The following is an 18874-nucleotide window of genomic DNA, read 5'->3' as shown; positions in this document are numbered from 1 at the left end:
TCCTATTGTTAACTCTTTGCTTAACGCTATCAATTCTGTTCCAAACGCCATCGTCGGGGCGGCCCACCACCGGTTGTTGTTGATTCCCCTCGTCAACTGCCGCTTAACTAGTTCACTAATCTGGCCTCTGTAGTCTTTGCGTGCCGGATAACCAGTAACCGAGTTCGTCTTATCTAACTCGTCAATAATAATAATGGTGATGAAAAAGTTACATGGGTTTAAAATTATGTAATTTTAGCTAACCGAAAGCCTCCGTTGCAGGCACACGGAAAGTCGTGACTGTCTCCATAGGAACAGCACACACACACACACACACACATACACATACATACACACACGCGCGCGTGGTGGTGGAGGTGGTGGTGGTGGTGGTGGTGGTGGCGGTGCCAGTGTTGTTGTTGTCATAGCAACACTGTTCCAAATATGCTGAACAAATGAACAAGGTTTGAAAGTAAAAGTTATGCTCCATGTTTGAGTGACTCCTCAATTTTAGCAATAGAGTACAGTGAATTTTTAGGAGACGATTATTTAAATGTTTGTGTGTGTGTGTGTTTGTGTGTGTGTGTGTGTGTGTGTGTGTGTGTGTGTGTGCATGTGTGTGTGTGTGTGTGTGTGTGTGTGTGTGTGTGTGTTTCGCATTTTTCATTTTGTACATTACTTCATATTTAATCAAAATGAAATGTCAAGTTTAGGTCAACACTTAAAAAAATTTCATCCATCTTTCACACTTCGTCTTTCATCGCGATTCTTAAAACGCTTTTCTTTAGCAGATCTGTTGTTATTTTTATTGTACTTGTTATTGTTCTTGTTATTGTTGCTGTCATTGTTGTTGTTGTTGTTGTTTGTGTCAGATCAGCTCTGCTGGACGTATGTTGCTTGACGAACAACTCGGTGTAATTCACTCACTCAATATTCCAGACATACAACGGTTCCTACCTTCTTACAGTCCACACAGCACACATCAACATTCAATGGTTTATTACATGAGTTGCACTGTGGCAGTCAGATAATATTGTATCTCTTCACTACTATTCTCTCTCTCTCTCTTTTATTTGTTAGTATTTTCTCCTGGTCGTCACGCATAAAAAAGAAGAGCTAGAAGCAATCAGAGCATGATACATACTATTCTTCTGTATTTATTATCGGTGGTGTCTGCCCCAGTATAATGTTTAGGGTTAATGGGAATATTTCTAGCAGGCCGAGCAACACCGTAGAGCCTCCTTTGTTCAATGAGTAATCCCTCTTTCTGTAAGACAGTAAATGTGGTTTGAGTGAGATTCGGTTGCTATTTCTAGAATATCGATGGACCACGTAGAGCTTTCTCTCAGTTCAACAAGAGTTTTCAAAACAAATTTTATTATCGGTGGTGTCTGCCCCAGTAAAATGTTTAGGGTTAATGGGAATATTTCTAGCAGGCCGAGCAACACCATAGAGCCTCCTTTGTTCAATGAGTAATCCCTCTTTCTGTAACACGGCAAATGTGATTTGAGTGAGATTCGGTTGCTATTTCTAGAATATCGATGGACCACGTAGAGCCTTCTCCTTAGTTCAACAATCAAAACAAATTTTATCCTGTTTGTACCACGATGAAGGCAAGGATACAGAAGCTGCTTGTTGGGAATAAGTGTGAAGTTGTATGGAATATATGGATGTTTTCTGATTATCGAAATATTGATGAATTTGTGTAAGAGATCATTCCAGATAACTTATGTGATAAAAGATGGAAGTGGAGAGATGTAATAGAACAAAAATTACACTAAATGAAGCAATAACGATGATGTACCAAAGTCACATTTCAAAGCAAGTCGGCTGATCATGTTGGAAGGCCAGGACTTATAGAGTTAATTTCCTGTCAAAGCTTGTATAAATTTCATCCATTTTCTCCCAATTTTTCGCTCTAATTTACACAGATGTCCTCATAAATTATTTGTACAACGCTCTTTCTCTTTTCTAGACATTTCGCCATGAAGCTCCTGCTGATAATTTTGTCGTCTGTTGTTGTTGCTACTCAGGCAAGTAAGTACTGCTTTGAAAGCATTTACCTGTATATCCTCATGACTAATCATTAGTTCATTTAATGTCTGTAGCTGTCAATGCTTGCATAACAAGTTAGATACATCTTCGACAGCCTCACCCATCACCATAGCAACAGCAAGAGGTGTTTGTGTTATGGCAAGCAACATTATGTGAAGTCGAGCGTATGTTGTTGCTATTATACTGGAGGCTTTACAGCTCGATGGCCTTCCCAATGTCCGCCCGTCCACTAGCACATGATTAAAGCAAATATATAGCATTATTTAAATATAATTATCTTAAAAGGAAGATATATTGACGCCGTGCATCATAGATACCTTCATGCGTGTGTCGTGGCTCCATAAATATACGTGGGTTTTTTTTTTAATTAAGAGACGGAGTTATTTCACTTATAGTAATAAAGCCAACATCAAGTTTCTGGGCCCTGGATTGCTTGTTATCATAAAGGATGTTTACCTATGGTTGTCTTTGATAATCAAAGGTTATATTGCTGTTGTTCTTTATCCCTAATTTGGCACTGACCGAGTAGATATATGATCTACGGTATTGCATCCACCATCACCTTTTTCCCTTGAACACAGGGCATCTAGAATTACTTTATCCTTTATATAATTCCATTAAAATCAGTGGTTCTCAAACTGTCTATATGGCTCCTGAGCCATTTGTGGGGTCCACGCAACAAAATAATAAACCGGTGATCTAAAATGGTATTTTAAGGGCCTCTGAATAAACATTTGTTTTAGATGTATTATTGGTATGTATTGCAAAAAACAGCTAGGTTTCTTTCTTTAACATTTTGCATACTTCGACCTATAAAAGTTAATATATGAAAAACAGAATAGGAATTTTGAAAGAAGTTTCTATAAAACTAGTTTTTAAACATGGAATGGATATGGGAATTCACCAGAATGAAATAGTCATCAAAGGAGTCCATACGACATAGTTGAGAACCCCTGTTTTATAATGTAGCAGGTAATAATTAATTGATATTTCTAGTAAGTCGTACGACCACGCCAACTCACTCTTTTTGTGCATGGTATCTTCTTGTATTTGATGTCCACCACAAGAGAGAGAAAGTCGTGAAATATCATCATAGTACAAGTGATATATACACGGATATATAAAGTTCAAACGGTGGAATAAATTATTATGCCTTGAGAAAGACGACAACGTTTACGTTTCCGGCAGGATTTTTCGTTAGAGAAAAGGTTGTGATGTTCTGTGATGTTATTAGATGAATGTCCAGATAGGAGGAAGGAGAGGGAAATGTTATGAGTCGGAAAAATAGAACGGGAGGTGTTGACAATATCCAGGAGTAACAGTCATAGTAAAGGAGGGAGTGGAAAAAAAGCAGCAGATAGAAACATTGAGGAGGGAGTTGATAAGAACAGCTGCAAACCAGAGGAACTTGACACATGCTTACGCACATACACACACACATACATGCACGGACATATATACGTTTATATATATAATTGTTATTTTTGTGGTGGTGGTGTGGGAAGTCTCACCTTCAATTTATCATCGTGATCCATTCGTTTTGTGTGTGTGTGTGTGTGTGTGTGTGTGTGTGTGTGTGTGTGTGTGTGTGTGTATTTATCAAGGCGGCGAGCTGGCAGAAACGTTAGCACGCCGGGCGAAATGCTTAACGGTGTTGCGTCTGCCGTTACGTTCTGAGTTCAAATTCCACCGAGGTCGACTTTGCCTTTCATCCTTTCGGAGTCGATAAATTAAGTACCAGTTACGCACTGGGGTCGATGTAATCGACTTAATACCTATGTCTGTCCTTGTTTGTCCCCTCTATGTTTAGCCCCTTGTGGGTAATAAAGAAATAGGTGTTTCGTCAGCCATTACGTTCTGAGTTCAAATTCCGCCGAGATCAACTTTGCCTTTCATCCTTTCGGGGTCGATTAAATAAGTACCAGTTACGCACTGGGGTCGATGTAATCGACTTAATCCCTTTGTGTGTCCTTGTTTGTCCCCTCTATGTTTAGCCCCTTGTGGGCAATAAAGAAATAAGAATCGTTAGCACGATGGGCAAAACACTGAGCGGCATTTCGTCCGTCTGTAGGTTCTGAGTTCAAGTTCCACCGAGGTTGTCTTTGCCTTTCACCCTTTTAGGGTTGATAAAATAAGTACCAGTTACGCACTGGGGTCGATGAAATCGACTTATCACCTCCCCCAAAACTGCTGGCCTTGTGCCAAAATGTAAAACCGTCCACAGCCACACAGTAACAACATTAACACAGTCCGAGAATAAAGCAGTAAAAGCAACAAGGCACACACGGGTTCGATATCAATACACAGCTACCCTTTGGTGGTAATGAATGGAGTGCAGGTATTTCATCTGTCCATTATACCTTCTAACACCTGTTATTAAGTATATCTTATGTTTTACTCTGTTTTGATATTTCAGTTACCTGTGCTCAGTACAGACTCGTGACGTTTTCAAGGGATTTTCCAGCATGTGAAGAGGATGGATCGTACTCCCGGCTGCAGTGTAAAGGCCCAATGTAAGCGAAATACTTGTTCAATACTTGTAATATATTATAACAACGTGTGTGTATGTGTGTAGATAGATAGATAGATAGATAGATAGATATAGATAGATAGATAGATAGATAGATAGATAGATAGATAGATAGACAAATAGATAGATAGATAGATAGATAGATAGATAGATAGATAGATAGATAGATAGATAGATAGATAGATAGATAGATAGATAGATAGATAGATAGATAGATAGATAGATAGATAGATAGATAGATAGATAGATAGATAGACAGACAGGCAGACAGGCAGAGAGAAGACAGACAGACAGACAGACAGACAGACAGACAGACAGATAGATAGATATAGATAGATAGATAGATAGATAGATAGATAGATAGATAGATAGATAGAGAGATAGAGAGATAGAGAGAGAGAGATAGAGAGAGAGAGATAGAGAGAGATAGATAGATAAGGTTGGAATGAATGTTTTGTCACACTTCAAGATGAGAAAGCAACAAATGCTCCTTTCGTCTTATTTGTCAAGATAATTTTTTGCTACATTATTGGATAACATAACCCCCATCTATTTCACAAATCGTTGTTCCTTCAGGCTCAAAATTCTTTAGGCTTCGGAGCAAAGAATTGCGTAATATCATTTTTAACCTCTTGGCAATTATTAAATTGTTTTTCCTTTATGCAATGATCTGAAAAGATGATAGACGGTGCAAGATCTGAAGAATAAGGAATATGAGGCAAGACCTCTACATTTAGCACCATAATATGTTTCTGAGCGGTTTAGGAAATATGTGGTCTTGCATTATCATGTATGACCAACAGTCCTTTACGATTGGTCACTGATGAGACTTTTTCAGACATTTTTTTTTTGCTACGTTTCCTATTGACGACAACTCTTCGCATTTGCTGTTCCATTTTGGTTTAATACATCATGATAGTCGACTCTCTTCATATCTCACCAAACACAAATCATAGCTTGGCATTAACACTGGTTGTCAAATGGTTATGGGAGACAAACGAACAAACAAACATACCCACATACAACGGGATTCTTCCAGTTTCTGTCAACCAAATTCACTCACAAGGCTTTGGTCAGCCTTGGTTATATTAGAAAACACTTGCCTAAAGTGCCATGCAGTGGAACTGAACCTGGAACCATGCGGCTTGGAAGCAAGTTCCTTATTTCTTTACTACCCACAAGGGGCTACACACAGAGGGGACAAACAAGGACAGACAAACGGATTAAGTCGATTATATCGACCCCAGTGCGTAAATGGTACTTAATTTATCGACTCCGAAAGGACGAAAGGCAAAGTCGACCTCGGCGGAATTTGAACTCAGAACGTAGCGGCAGACGAAATACCTATTTCTTTACTACCCACAAGGGGCTACACACAGAGGGGACAAACAAGGTCAGACAAACGGATTAAGTCGATTATATCGGCCCCAGTGCGTAAATGGTACTTAATTTATCGACTCCGAAAGGACGAAAGGCAAAGTCGACCTCGGCGGAATTTGAACTCAGAACATAGCGGCAGACGAAATACCTATTTCTTTACTACCCACAAGGGGCTAAACACAGAGAGGACAAACAAGGACAGACAAACGGATTAAGTCGATTATATCGATCCCAGTGCGTAACTGGTACTTATTTAATCGACCCCGAAAGGATGAAAAGCAAAGTCGACCTCGGCAGAATTTGAACTCAGAACGTAGCGGCATCCGAAATACCTATTTCTTTACTACCCACAAGGAGCTAAACACAGAAAGGACAAACATGGACAGACATAGGTATTAAGTCGATTACATCGACCCCAGTGCGTAACTGGTACTTTATTTTATCGACCCCGAAAGGATGAAAGGCAAAGTCGACCTCAGCGGAATTTGAACTCAGAACATAGCGGCAGACGAAATACCAGTAAGCATTTCGTCCGACGTGCTAACGCTTCTGCCAGCTCACCGCCTCAGCTTCTTACTACACACCCACGCCTGCACCTATGTTACAAGTGTTTGTTTTGGTTTAGCTTAAAAGCGTGTTGAAAACGAGCGCTCGTCTTGTGAAAAATTCCTGTCCATTAAACCAAAATCATTCTATAATTCTTAGACAGGCACAAAGCTTCAAATTCGGGAGAGTCGATTACACTGAATCCAGTACTTGACTGGTATAATGTTTTATCAACTCTAAAACGATTATAAACGATGTTGGTCACGGAGGGGTTTAAACTCAGAATGTAAAAGGCCATAACTAAATATCACAAGAAATTTTGACCAACGCTTTGATGTTCTCATTCCATTGCCAAAGATTCTTATTCATCGAGTATACCCAAAACCTACATTTTTATTGGAAATTCTGGGAGTTGTCACATATGCCATGACACCTTATAAACTGATATACATGTTATATATGTATACATAACTTAAATATTACAAATATTTTACATTTTGATCGAACTGGTGCGTTGATTTTCTTTGTGAAAATTTATAATTTACTCCTGACAGTTAAGAGAAATAAACTATCGCTTGTACACTAGTATCTTGAATTCTAAGAATCGGTCAGAAATTTTTTCCAATGGATATGTTATCAAATAAAGCATCGATTATTCTTTAAGTTATTAACTGTTGAACTCGAAGTAGATAAAGATATAAATCATAACTCGTAAATATTGGATTAAAAACTCTTTCAGATGAAAAAAAAAAAGATTGAAAGATACCCGTATAACTCGAACCTACAACTTCTGCAAGCATAACAGGCGTTCTACCATTGGAACAAAACAATTGTTCAACTTTCTCAATCCATTGAAGAAGCTTTGTTCTTTGTACGTTTTTTGTGTCATAATAATTTAGAAATTTTGATAAAACGTGAAATAATTAGTGCTTAGCTGTAGATACTGAAGTAGAAAATAAAAGCTAATAAATGTTTGGTTTATGAAGTAGATGGGGAGTAGTCGGAGGTCATGGAAGTACCTGAGTTGATCTGATGAAAGAAAGGATCAAAGCTGGTGATGTCAGTGTAAGTCATTTCAATAAACTTATTTCATTTCAGCTTTCATGGATAAAAACCGAGACAGGAGACATTTATAAATTTCGTAAATACTTTGGAATACAACATTGTATTACTGAAGCTATAGGATACGGTTTAAAATTCTGGGAAGTACAAAGTTCATCATGGATTACCAAACTTGACAACTAATTCTGTTTTCGAAAACAACAGTAAAGAATCCACATGAATAATCGACCTGCTAAAAATAGCAACTAGATTTTCCTCAGATCACACCCTTTTTATGAACTCATTCAACGACGTGCCTTTAGGCAAAAAGATGCAATGGTCACAGTTAGAATGTCTTTGATCATAGATCTGCCTGATCTATAAAACAACTATTAATTCCGTTCACCTATTTCAATAAATGTTATCCAACTCCCAGAATTAAGGTCTGTGAAAGGTAGGAGAGTCCAGTTTGCTGGACATTGTTGTAGAGCTGAAAAAGAAGTAATTTCTACTCTTCTCCTCTGGAAGCCATCTACTCGCAATACCAGAGGGCGCACACTCTCCTACCCTGATATAATCTCCAGGGATACAGGCATCCAGCAACAGGACCTCCGTAATGCCATGATGGACCGTGGAGTCTGGCGTAGCATGGTAAATTCCATTGTCTCGACCACGGTCGAACAATGATGATGATGAAGGTCTGATTCCGAAATGTAATACTCACATGTTGGAAAGATTTGTATTTTAAAAAGAATTTTAGATCTTTTCTTCATTTAATGTATGCCCAGTCGAAAGCTACTTTATATGTTGTGACAGGGAAGTACCTCAAATTAATCATGTTTCCCTTTTCTTACAGTTGCTTCTGTTTTACATCTGCTGGACATTTCGTGGAGGACCTTTTCGTCAACAAGACTGATTCGGTAGGCATGGATTGCAGTAAGTAGATTTCAAGACAATTATCTGGTATATACAGAAATAAAGCCCCTAATTTCTCCGACAAAAATGAGAGATAATTGTCAAACTCTCCACACCATGGAAATTAATAATGAAATTTGCTGTAAAGAAACTAAATGTGGATCTTTTCGGTTTGACCGGCAGTTTTTAACATAATTTCTAGGTAACTAAAAAATTTTAAACTTCGTATACTGGTAGAATGTGTTTATAAAACATCTTTTTCTCTTGGCTTTATTGAGAAAATTCTATAGTTTGTAAGATATTTGTTGTTTTTTTCTTCAATTTCTGCAATTTCAACCAATCAGTGACGTAAAAAAACATTCTGTGCCGTATGAATATGTCCCTCGTTTAAGAAACAGATTGGGTTTATTTACATTTGTGAAGAAAAAAAGATACCTTTCCCCCACCCCTAAGCCTAACCCTAACCCTAAAATAGATTGAAATGCAATAGATCGATACTAGGGTCATAATTATGGGTGACAATTTCATATGACACCGCTTAAAAAAACTGCCGTTCAAACCGAAAAGATCCCTAAATGTAACTGATATGCCTAAATTACATTTTTAATCTATCAAGCATGAATGTTGTTGATCAAAATTATTGACTGTATCTTGTTTTGTTTTTTTTTTTTGCTTTGTTTCTTCAAGATTGTGCTGCTGAAAAAGCAGAAAGCAAATTGAGAGGAGAAAATTCCAAACTTTATCGGTGTCTTCCAAACGGCAATTATGACAAAGTTCAATGTCAGGCTGACTCTTGTTACTGCGTAAACAGTAAGGGAATTCAGGAAGGAGATTCAGTGCCTGTTGCAAGCATGCATACACTTCCATGTTATGGTAAGTAGAATAATTTATCTACTAAAGTCTAAACTTCAGAGGTAATATGGTTATGTGAATGAGTCTACAGATGACAGATAACGGGACTTCTACAAGTATTTCAATGAATTTCTCGCCAGGTATTTCTCTGTATTTCATTTAAACTTATCGGAAATGCATTTGCCTGATCGGAGATAATACCTGATCTGAGATAATACCTTAAAACTGAGATAATCCCTTAAAATGCAACATCATGAAAAAAATCATAACAGTCATTTAAAACATGGCTACAGTATGACCGGGTGATTATGAAGTTTACTTCACAATCATATGATCTCGGGTTCGATCCCACTGCATGGATTCACGAACAAGTTATTTTTACTTCAGCTTGGGGTCGACCCAAGCCTTTGTGAATGAAATTGAGTCGCTGAAACTGTGTGAGTGAAATTATGTATACAGTCATAGAAAGCATGCCAACGCTGGCTTTGGAGTATGGCAAAGTCCAAACTCGTCAGATCCTGTCATAATATATGTGTGTGTGTGTGTATACTCTCTTTTACTCTTTTACTTGTTTCAGTCATTTGACTGCAGCCATGCTGGAGCACCGCCTTTAGTCGAACAAATCGACCCCAGGACTTATTATTTGTAAGCCCAGTACTTATTCTATCGGTCTCTTTTTGCCGAACCGCTAAGTGACGGGGACGTAAACACACCAGCATCGGTTGTCAAGCAATGCTAGGGGAACAAACACAGACACACAAACATATACACACACACTTATATATATATATATACATATATACGACGAGCTTCTTTCAGTTTCCGTCTACCAAATCCACTCACAAGACATTGGTCGGCCCGAGGCTATAGTGGAAGACACTTGCCCAAGGTGCTACGCAGTGGGACTGAACCCGGAACCATGTGGTTGGTAAGCAAGCTACTTACCACACACCCACTCCTGCGCCTATATATATATATAATGACAGAGTGTAATTTGAGGGAGATTTGGCTTTTACTTCCTGCTGGTTCTTAATTGAGGTTCATTCATTGGTTTGCATTCGGCGATCTGCAGAAACGTTAGCACGCCGGGCGAAATGCGTAGCAGTATTTCGACTGCTGCTACGTTCTGAGTTCAAATTCCGCCGAGGTCAACTTTGCCTTTCATCCTTTCGAGGTCGATAAATTAAGTACCAGTTATGCACTAGAGTCAATGTAATCGACTTAATCCGTTTGTCTGTCCTTGGTACTCACAGGGGAGATGGGCACAGTGGAGTTACTCAGAACACAACAATTACTGTTTGTCTGCAATTACCATTGTTTCATGCAATGTTTGTGGTTACTGCTGCTACTGCTCCTGCTCTGCCAGTAAGAGATATTTCGACAATGTTGGCCCCTGTCTATAACTATATCTCCACTGACTCTCTTTCAGCCAAAGAATTATTGCATCCTTGCCTTTTTTTACTTGACCTTGTCTTGTATTTCTGATTGTAAACTTCTATCTATCAAATAAACTCGCCCCTTCTTTTGCATGGTAAATAAACGCTCCCCTTGTGCTTTATTTCCGATCATTTGTGATTTCGTCCTAAATTGTCAATAGATCTAACTTTCTCCTTTATTGCAGATATACACTCTCCTTGTCCTATGTTGTAAATAAACTATGATCTTGTCCTAAATTTTAAATAAACTTTAATCTTTCGTATATTTCGGATGAACCATGAGTTTATTCTAATCTAATGCTCTATATTTTCAGAGAACAGATCATAGCTGTCTCAATGGAGAGTGAAAGTTTCACAAGTCAGAAGATATTCAATGAAATAAAGACATAGATCCATTTAAATTCGTTGTTTCATGTTAATTAGATTTCTGCTAATCAATAAAGATCTCTCAGACATTCTAATCTAAAAGAGAAAGTTAAGGTAAAATTCCAAATTAAATACTGTACAGTAGTTTAGTTTACAATATTTAAGTTTTAAATCAGAAAGAAGTCAAGATTATCTACTGAAATCCAGTAATATACTGAGGTCAAGTGAACCAGACTATGTGCCATAGAAAGGCGGCGAGCTGGCAGAAACGTTAGCACGCCGTGTGAAATGCTTAGCGGTATTTAGTCTGCTGTAACGTTGTGAGTTCAAATTCCGCCGAGGTCGACTTTGCCTTTCATCCTTTCGAGGTCGATAAATTAAGTATCAGTTACGCACTGGGTCGATGTAATCGACTTAATCCGTTTGTCTGTCTTTGTTTGTCCTCTCTGTGTTTGGCCCCTTGTGAGTAGTAAAGAAATAGGTATTTCGTCTGCTGTTACGTTCTGAGTTTAAATTTTGCCGAGGTCGACTTAATCAGTCTGTCTGTCCTTGTTTGTCCCCTCTGTGTTTAGCCCCTTGTGGGTAATAAAGAAATAGGTATTTCTTATGCCGCTACGTTCTGAGTTCAAATTCCGCCGAGGTCGACTTTGCCTTTCATCCTTTCGGGGTCGATTAAATAAGTACCAGTTACGCACTGGGATCGATATAATCGACTTAATCCCTTTGTCTGTCCTTGTTTGTCCCCTCTGTGTTCAGCCCCTTGTGGGTAATAAAGAAATAGGTATTTCGTCTGCCGCTACGTTCTGAGTTCAAATTCCGCCGAGGTCAACTTTGCCTTTCATCCTTTCGTGGTCGATAAATTAAGTACCAGTTACGCACTGGAATCGATATAATCGACTTAATCCCTTTGTCTCTCTTTGTTTGTCCCCTATATGTTTAGCCCCTTGTAGGCAATAATGAAATAAGAAAGGAGACGTTTTGATTTCCTGCTGAATCACTTCCCATTTACCTTTCATATCTATGATTTCCAACCATGTTGTAATTGACATACGGCCCTCAAAACGAAACGCCCCCGCCCCCGTGTTATAATTAAAAAAGCAATCAAAGAGATGGAAATTATTTCTTCTGGAAGAGGTCTTTTTCATTTTTTAAAGAAAAACTCTGAAATATAATTGATAAAAGTTGAAGTACAAGCATAAATTAAATTTAATTTTTTACCCACGCAAATGTAAACAACACGCGCGCGCACACACAAACACACACAAATACACACACATACATATAGGGATGTAAAATGCTAGGGACTCCCAAACCTTTGGGGTAAGAAGCATCCCTACCTTTATTAGTGACTATAAATCTACTCGGGCCATTCTGTAAAGTAAGTAAAGACATGGGCCCGAAAGGACCCTTTAATTTTGCTGAGGACATAGCTACATCTCTGGTGTTTGTGCCATGAAAAAACATAGCTACTGACGAGGGACAAAGATGAAATAAATGAACAGAATACAACCTTAAGGCTAGAGAGAGACGAAAGTGTGGGTAACGCTGGAAGGAAACACCTAAAGGATGAGAAACAGAAGTACAACAGACAGCAGAACAGGAAGATACGACCGGTTGCTTCAGTTATTGGCGTGAAAAAGAAAGGAGAAAGAGAAAAAGGAAAAAAGGATGACCGCGGGTCACGTGTCAGTAGTAAGGGGGAGAAAAGTGGCAGCGGAAAGAGGAAAAAAAGAGAGCGAAAGAGGAGAAGGAGAAAGAGAGAGAAGGAGGAAGAGACAGAGAGAGAAAAAAGAGAAAGAAGAAAGAAGAGTAGTAGTAGTAGTAGTAGTAGCAGCAGTAGTAATAGTATTAGCAGCAGCAGCAGTAGTAGTAGTAGTAGTAGTAGTAGTAATAGTAGTAGTAGTAGTAATAGTAGTAGCAGTAGTAGCAGTAGTAGTAGTAGTAGTAATAGTAGTAGTAGCAGCAGCAGCAGTAGTAGTAGTAGTAGTAGCAGCACTAGCAGCAGTAGTAGTAGTTATTACATTGCCACAAGAAGGTTAGACATTATGTTTCATAAGGAAGGAATGACATTGATTCAACTCAAATAAATTTATTTTACTTTGTCAAACCAAGCAGGATGAAAAATTAAAGTTGATGGCTCCAGCAGAGTTGCAACATTAAAAGGAGATAATTAGAAATTCCCATGTGGCTACCCCCACTGAAATGATATCAAAGTGGTATTATCACATCCATGTATCACATAATGTGACATATTCTGTGGAGTAGTCGCTGATTGCCTGCACTTCTGTTTCAGCTTTTTGGCTGGAAACAGATAGTCGTGCTTTTTGAGAAAAGGCATGACTATCACAACTTCTTGTTTTTCTTCCATTGTGGAATTTGGATTCTATAGTATAAAACGACAGTAATATTACTACAAGTAAAAGTAATAACGATAACCGCTACGACTACTACTACTGTTTCATTAACTACTGCAATAACACCGAATAAATTCAGTGGTCATGTGGACAAGATGCTATCAGCTTCTTTGCAAGATTCCCGAGTTCAAACCTAGTTTCTGTGGTACTTTTATTTTTTGTTTTTTGTTGTTGTTTTTTTCTGTTGTTTTTTTTTTGCTATGTCATGTCGTAACCTGGGTACAGTAATCTTTATATATAAAAGTCAAGTTGTGTGTCTGTCTCCTACGATTTAGATTCCTAACTACTCCCACATTTTGCGTTGCAGTTTAACTAAAACCGGGTATCTTATAGTCGTGATTCATATCGAGCCCTTCTGGGTATTAGCGCGCGTCTACGATGAGTCTACGATTTTAAAAAAAATTTACCATCATTTTTTTCCATTTTAATGCATTTTTTTCGCTATTATATAAGGGAAGTAACTCTCTAAAAATGTCTAGGATGAGTCAACGATTTTAAAAAAAATTTACCATCATTTGTTTTCCATTTTTAATGCATTTTTTTTTTTGATATTTTTTGGCTATAACTCTAAAAATGCTTATATAGTTATTTCCCTTACAAACGCGAGCAACGCCGGGCGATACTGCTAGTCACTAATAAAAAAGAATAAAACAAGAAGCCACAAAAGAGAAAGTGAGAAAGATTGATTCAGATGATTCAGATGTGAAAATATAGGACAGGGTTTCCTGTAGCTTGAAGACTCTCGTGGGAATAATACTTCCAGAACTACTACTATGATGTTGATGATGATGATGATGATGATTATAATAACCGGTTCTAATTTTGGGTCAAGGGCCAGCAACTTGTTGTGGAGAGCGGTTTACTCAATATCAATACCAGCAACTCCAGTACATGACTGGTACTTATCGAGCCCTGAGAGATGGAGGGTAGGGTTGCCCTCTGCGGCATTCGAGCTCAGAACATCAACAGCTTGAAGAAATATTGGAAGGTATTTGTTTTCCTGATCCTCCGATGATTCTGCCAATGCAACAATAACAATAATAATTGTTCTAATGTAAGAATAATTCAAGATGATGGATAAAAACCTATTTATTGTTAAATGCGATAATTTGGGCTATTTACATGTTTTAGGACAACTGAAACAAATTTGTAGCGATATTTTGATGTTTATTGTTAAATAAAGTTCATCATAATATTTCACCGTCATTTAGATCTTTATATTTAGATCTATATAGATCTTTATATATATTCTTTTCTAATGTATATCATTATACACTCTATATGTTGTCGGTTGTTCCTTTTCGAGCCATGCTTGGCTCATAAGGCCGGTTTCCCGATTTCCTTGGTGTATAGGTTCTCCACCTGAACAAGACGCCGGTCCGTCGCAGGTGAGCTGCAAGATGCAGGAGGAAAGAGTGAGAGAAAGTTGTGGCGAAAAAGTGAGCAGAAGTTCGCCATTGCCTTCTGCCGGGGCTGCGTGGTACTTAGGTGTTTCGCTCATAAACACACAAATAGCCTGGTCTGAGATTCGAACCCGCGATCACCCGACCACGAGTATGCAACTCTAACCACTAGGCCATGTGCCTCCACATATACTTTATATTGTTTGTGCAATTGCAAACTGAGGAATCTTTTTATGAGTACTAACGGATTACTTGAATCCATATATCGTGACTCATATATACATATATATATATATTTATGTCTGGTCTGTATGTATGTATGTATGTATGTATGTATGTATGTATGTATGTATGTATGTATGTATGTATGCGTGCGCGCACACCTGTGTATGCGTGTATGCGTGTGTGTATCATTATTTGCAGGACTTCCAATAGAATCAAGGAATTTTAATAACAAGGACACCAAGGTAGAGTCGAGGACAACACCCGTGTATCAACTGTGTGTACAGACAGCCACGCACTTTTCAAAGCATTTACGGATTTGTCCTTACAGTTACGCATGCGTCAACAAGTATGGACCAAATGCACTCAACGTATACACTAAATCACACAAGAGTATACTTTAGCATGCAGTCCACGGTCTACTGTGGGCTCAAGATCCAACGCAGGAAAAGTTCCGAGTATGGTACAGTATAAGTATTAACACAAATGGGCTGTGGTTCGCTACAGCTGTTTCAAACATGTTTTTTTAATGAACAAATCAATTACATCATGTACAAAACGCGTTTTCTTCGAGTGAATTAAAATTAAAATAAATTGTAACATTTAGGATTTTTTACACAAAGAGTATAGAATGCATATTGACTCTCTCATCTCGGTGCCGGTAGAGGAATTTTAGAATTGAGGAATTTTGTCTCTTTTTATAGTATTATTGAGTGTGTAGGGGGTGGAGAGAAATATACACACACGCTCTCTCTCTCACTTTCTCCCCATTCTTCACCCTCTTGTACAATCTTATATATCTCTCCACCCCTACACACTCAATAATACTATAAAAAGAGACAAATTCCCTGAAAAATTTAAATCTGACGACTCCACTAGAGTGAACGCAAGCGCTAATATATGATTTATAAAAACATGTGACATATTAATAAATATCTGTAAATAAAAACCATCCATATTTCTGAGTACCTCATTTCTGCTAATCTATATATATATATTATTATATATATGTATGTATGTATATATATATCTATATATATATATATATATATATATATATATATTATATATATATATATGTATGTATGTATGTATATATATATATATATTGTGCATCGAGAAAGTCATTAGGCTAATAAACTAAAATAAACTCACGCACTGGTTCAATACCTCTTCTTTATTTTCTAGCTAATTGTTAATATCTAACCAACTAACTAATCGATCGTTTGTTTAATTGTTTAATGCGATCGTTAAACAATCAACCGGTTGTCTATCAAAGTCATTTTGTTAATTGATTAGATATTTAACCGATTGACCACTGAATAAAGAAGTGATATTAAACCAGTGCCTGTGTTTAGTTTTATCTTTATTGGCAATACCCTTCCTAAACTCAACAAACTTTGTTCCAGCACCAAGAATCTTGCAAACAAAATACAAAGAAACTATATACATACATACTACATGCATACACATATATATATATATATATATATATATATATATATATATATATATATCTATATATATATATATATCTATATATATATTATATATATATATATATATATATCTATATATATATATATATATATATTATATCCTCCATACATACATACACACATACATATATACATACATACATACCTGCACAAATACACCGGTTAGTAGACTTAATTTCGTCATCCAGGTTGCCTTTAGCCAATCCATTATGTTGCAAATATTTGGGCCAACCTTCCAGTTTAAAGATAACTTCCTCCTTCATATTTAATCGGACCGCGAAGATATGTAAAGAATGTTTGGTGTTATCTCCCCTCGTGACTTAAGGATGAAAAAAACATGAAAAAAACATGAAAAAAACATGTACAGGCATGCATCAACGCGCATGTGCGCACACATGCACACACACATATATATGCACTCACAAGCACACGCACACACGCAGATTTTGGTCCGCACCGGTAAGACTTGTGTTATTGAATTAAATCGACAAGAAAAGTACATTGCGCTTGCTGTGAGGAATGGAAGATTCGTCGTTTTGGAGAGAGTCCCCCTCCGGGAAAAAGTTGACAGGAGAAAAATTAATGCAACAAAACAGAGTTTTACGCTCAATAAGTTACAAAAATTAGATGAAACTGATAAGGAATGCAGTACAACGTTAGCTTCGTACATGAACAGGTAGTAGTAGGAGGGAGAAGCAGGGTGAGAAAGGCAAAAGGAGAGAGGAATGCAAAGAGGAAGAAGAGGTGTGGGTGGAGTTTAGAAAGAGGTGAACGGAAGAGATGAGGTGAGAGGGGAGTTGAATGATGAGAACTTGATGAGCTAAAAGGAGGTGTTGGAGAAGGAGGACCAATCATTTAAACCTGTCGGTTTAAGCTGTTTCCTAGAGAGATGGATCCATAAAGTGCGGAGCTACCGCACACACTGGTGAGTGATGGAATATCCTGTTGTGTTGAAGTGGACGGCGACAGGTTGACCAAACATGCGTAGTCGTATGCTTTGAATAAGCTCCCGAAAGCTATCGGCAGGAGCGCTGCAATGTTTGCATATCATACAATAGAGAAGACGATGTGAAACGAAGGTTCTGAGGAATGTGATATTGTGATTTGGGCCAAATGGTGGTTATAACATTGTTGATGTTGAGGCAAGTGTTGTCCCTTCGGCGAGTGCATTTAAAAGTACCTGATTATATGGTACTGGACAGTTTGGAGTTTATTACTAGGAGGTTTCTGGAGCTCCTATCTTTCTATAGAACGAAGATAGATGGTGCGGGTAAGATTGAGCCAGTTGCAGTGTCAGAAAGTGAAATTGAGAAGCTGAGGAAGACTTTATCTTTCAGTGAGAGAATGGATGGATGAAAAGAAAGAGGTAGAGTGAAATACTGTTTTTGGACCTACATAAAGAGGTTAACAGACCAGCACCAATCTTTTAGAGTCTGTTTGAACGTATGTACCTACTGAATTCTATGAACCGTCTCTTTCTCTGAACCCAACGGCAAAAGACTAAGAACTTAGTTAAGAATGTCTGCAGGAGAATCTCTAACTTCTCCGATAAAATTATTTTTGACAAGGATTCTTCTATATAATAACCCTCTATATAATAACCCTCTATATAATAACAAACAGCTTCAAAGAAGAAATTGTGTACACTGTTAGTACAGAACCACTTGGAAGAAGAAATTTTAACTTTAATTTGAATTGTTTTAATATTTTAACATCACAACTTTTAAGTTTTTTTTTATTACTTTTTTGATTTTATTTTTTCTTGGGATCTTTTCGGTTTGAACGGCAGTTTTTAACATAATTTCTAGGTAACTAAAAAATTTTAAACTTCGTATACTGGTAGATTGTGTTTATAAAACATCTTTTTCTCTTGCCTTTATTGAGAAAATTCTATAGTTTGTAAGATATTTGTTTTTTTCTTCAATTTCTGCAATTTCAACCAATCACTGACGTCTATTGAGGTAAAACACATTCTGCGCCGTATGCATATGTCCCTCGTTTAAGAAACAGATTGGATTTATTTACATTTGTGAAGAAAAAAAAATACCCTTCACCCCACCCCTAACCCTAAAACACATTGAAATGCAATAGATCGATACTAGGGTCATAATTATGAGTGACAATTTCCTATGACACCACTAGAAAATACTGCCGTTCAAACCGAAACGATCCACTGAGTATATTCGTAGTCTTAATTAGAACTTGAAGATTTTAATTTTTCATCTTTAATTATTAA

General features: G+C 37.5%; 1 protein-coding gene across 1 annotated transcript in view; it reads left to right on the top strand.

The window, feature by feature from the left end:
- The window catches only part of LOC115220841 (U24-ctenitoxin-Pn1a-like), a 25436-nt gene extending 14304 nt beyond the window's left edge, over positions 1-11132 (top strand). The window contains exons 2-6 of the mRNA XM_029791020.2: positions 1955-2016; positions 4451-4547; positions 8388-8467; positions 9134-9319; positions 11049-11132. Of these exons, the coding sequence (XP_029646880.1) occupies positions 1965-2016; positions 4451-4547; positions 8388-8467; positions 9134-9319; positions 11049-11062 (429 nt within the window). The 5' untranslated portion in view covers positions 1955-1964 and the 3' untranslated portion in view covers positions 11063-11132. The remainder of the gene's footprint in view (positions 1-1954; positions 2017-4450; positions 4548-8387; positions 8468-9133; positions 9320-11048) is intronic.
- Positions 11133-18874: the final 7742 nt, after the last annotated feature.

Source organism: Octopus sinensis, linkage group LG17, assembly GCF_006345805.1.
Source record: "Octopus sinensis linkage group LG17, ASM634580v1, whole genome shotgun sequence".
NCBI classification, from domain to species: Eukaryota; Metazoa; Mollusca; class Cephalopoda; order Octopoda; family Octopodidae; genus Octopus; species Octopus sinensis.
This window is presented reverse-complemented; position numbering and strand designations above follow the sequence as displayed.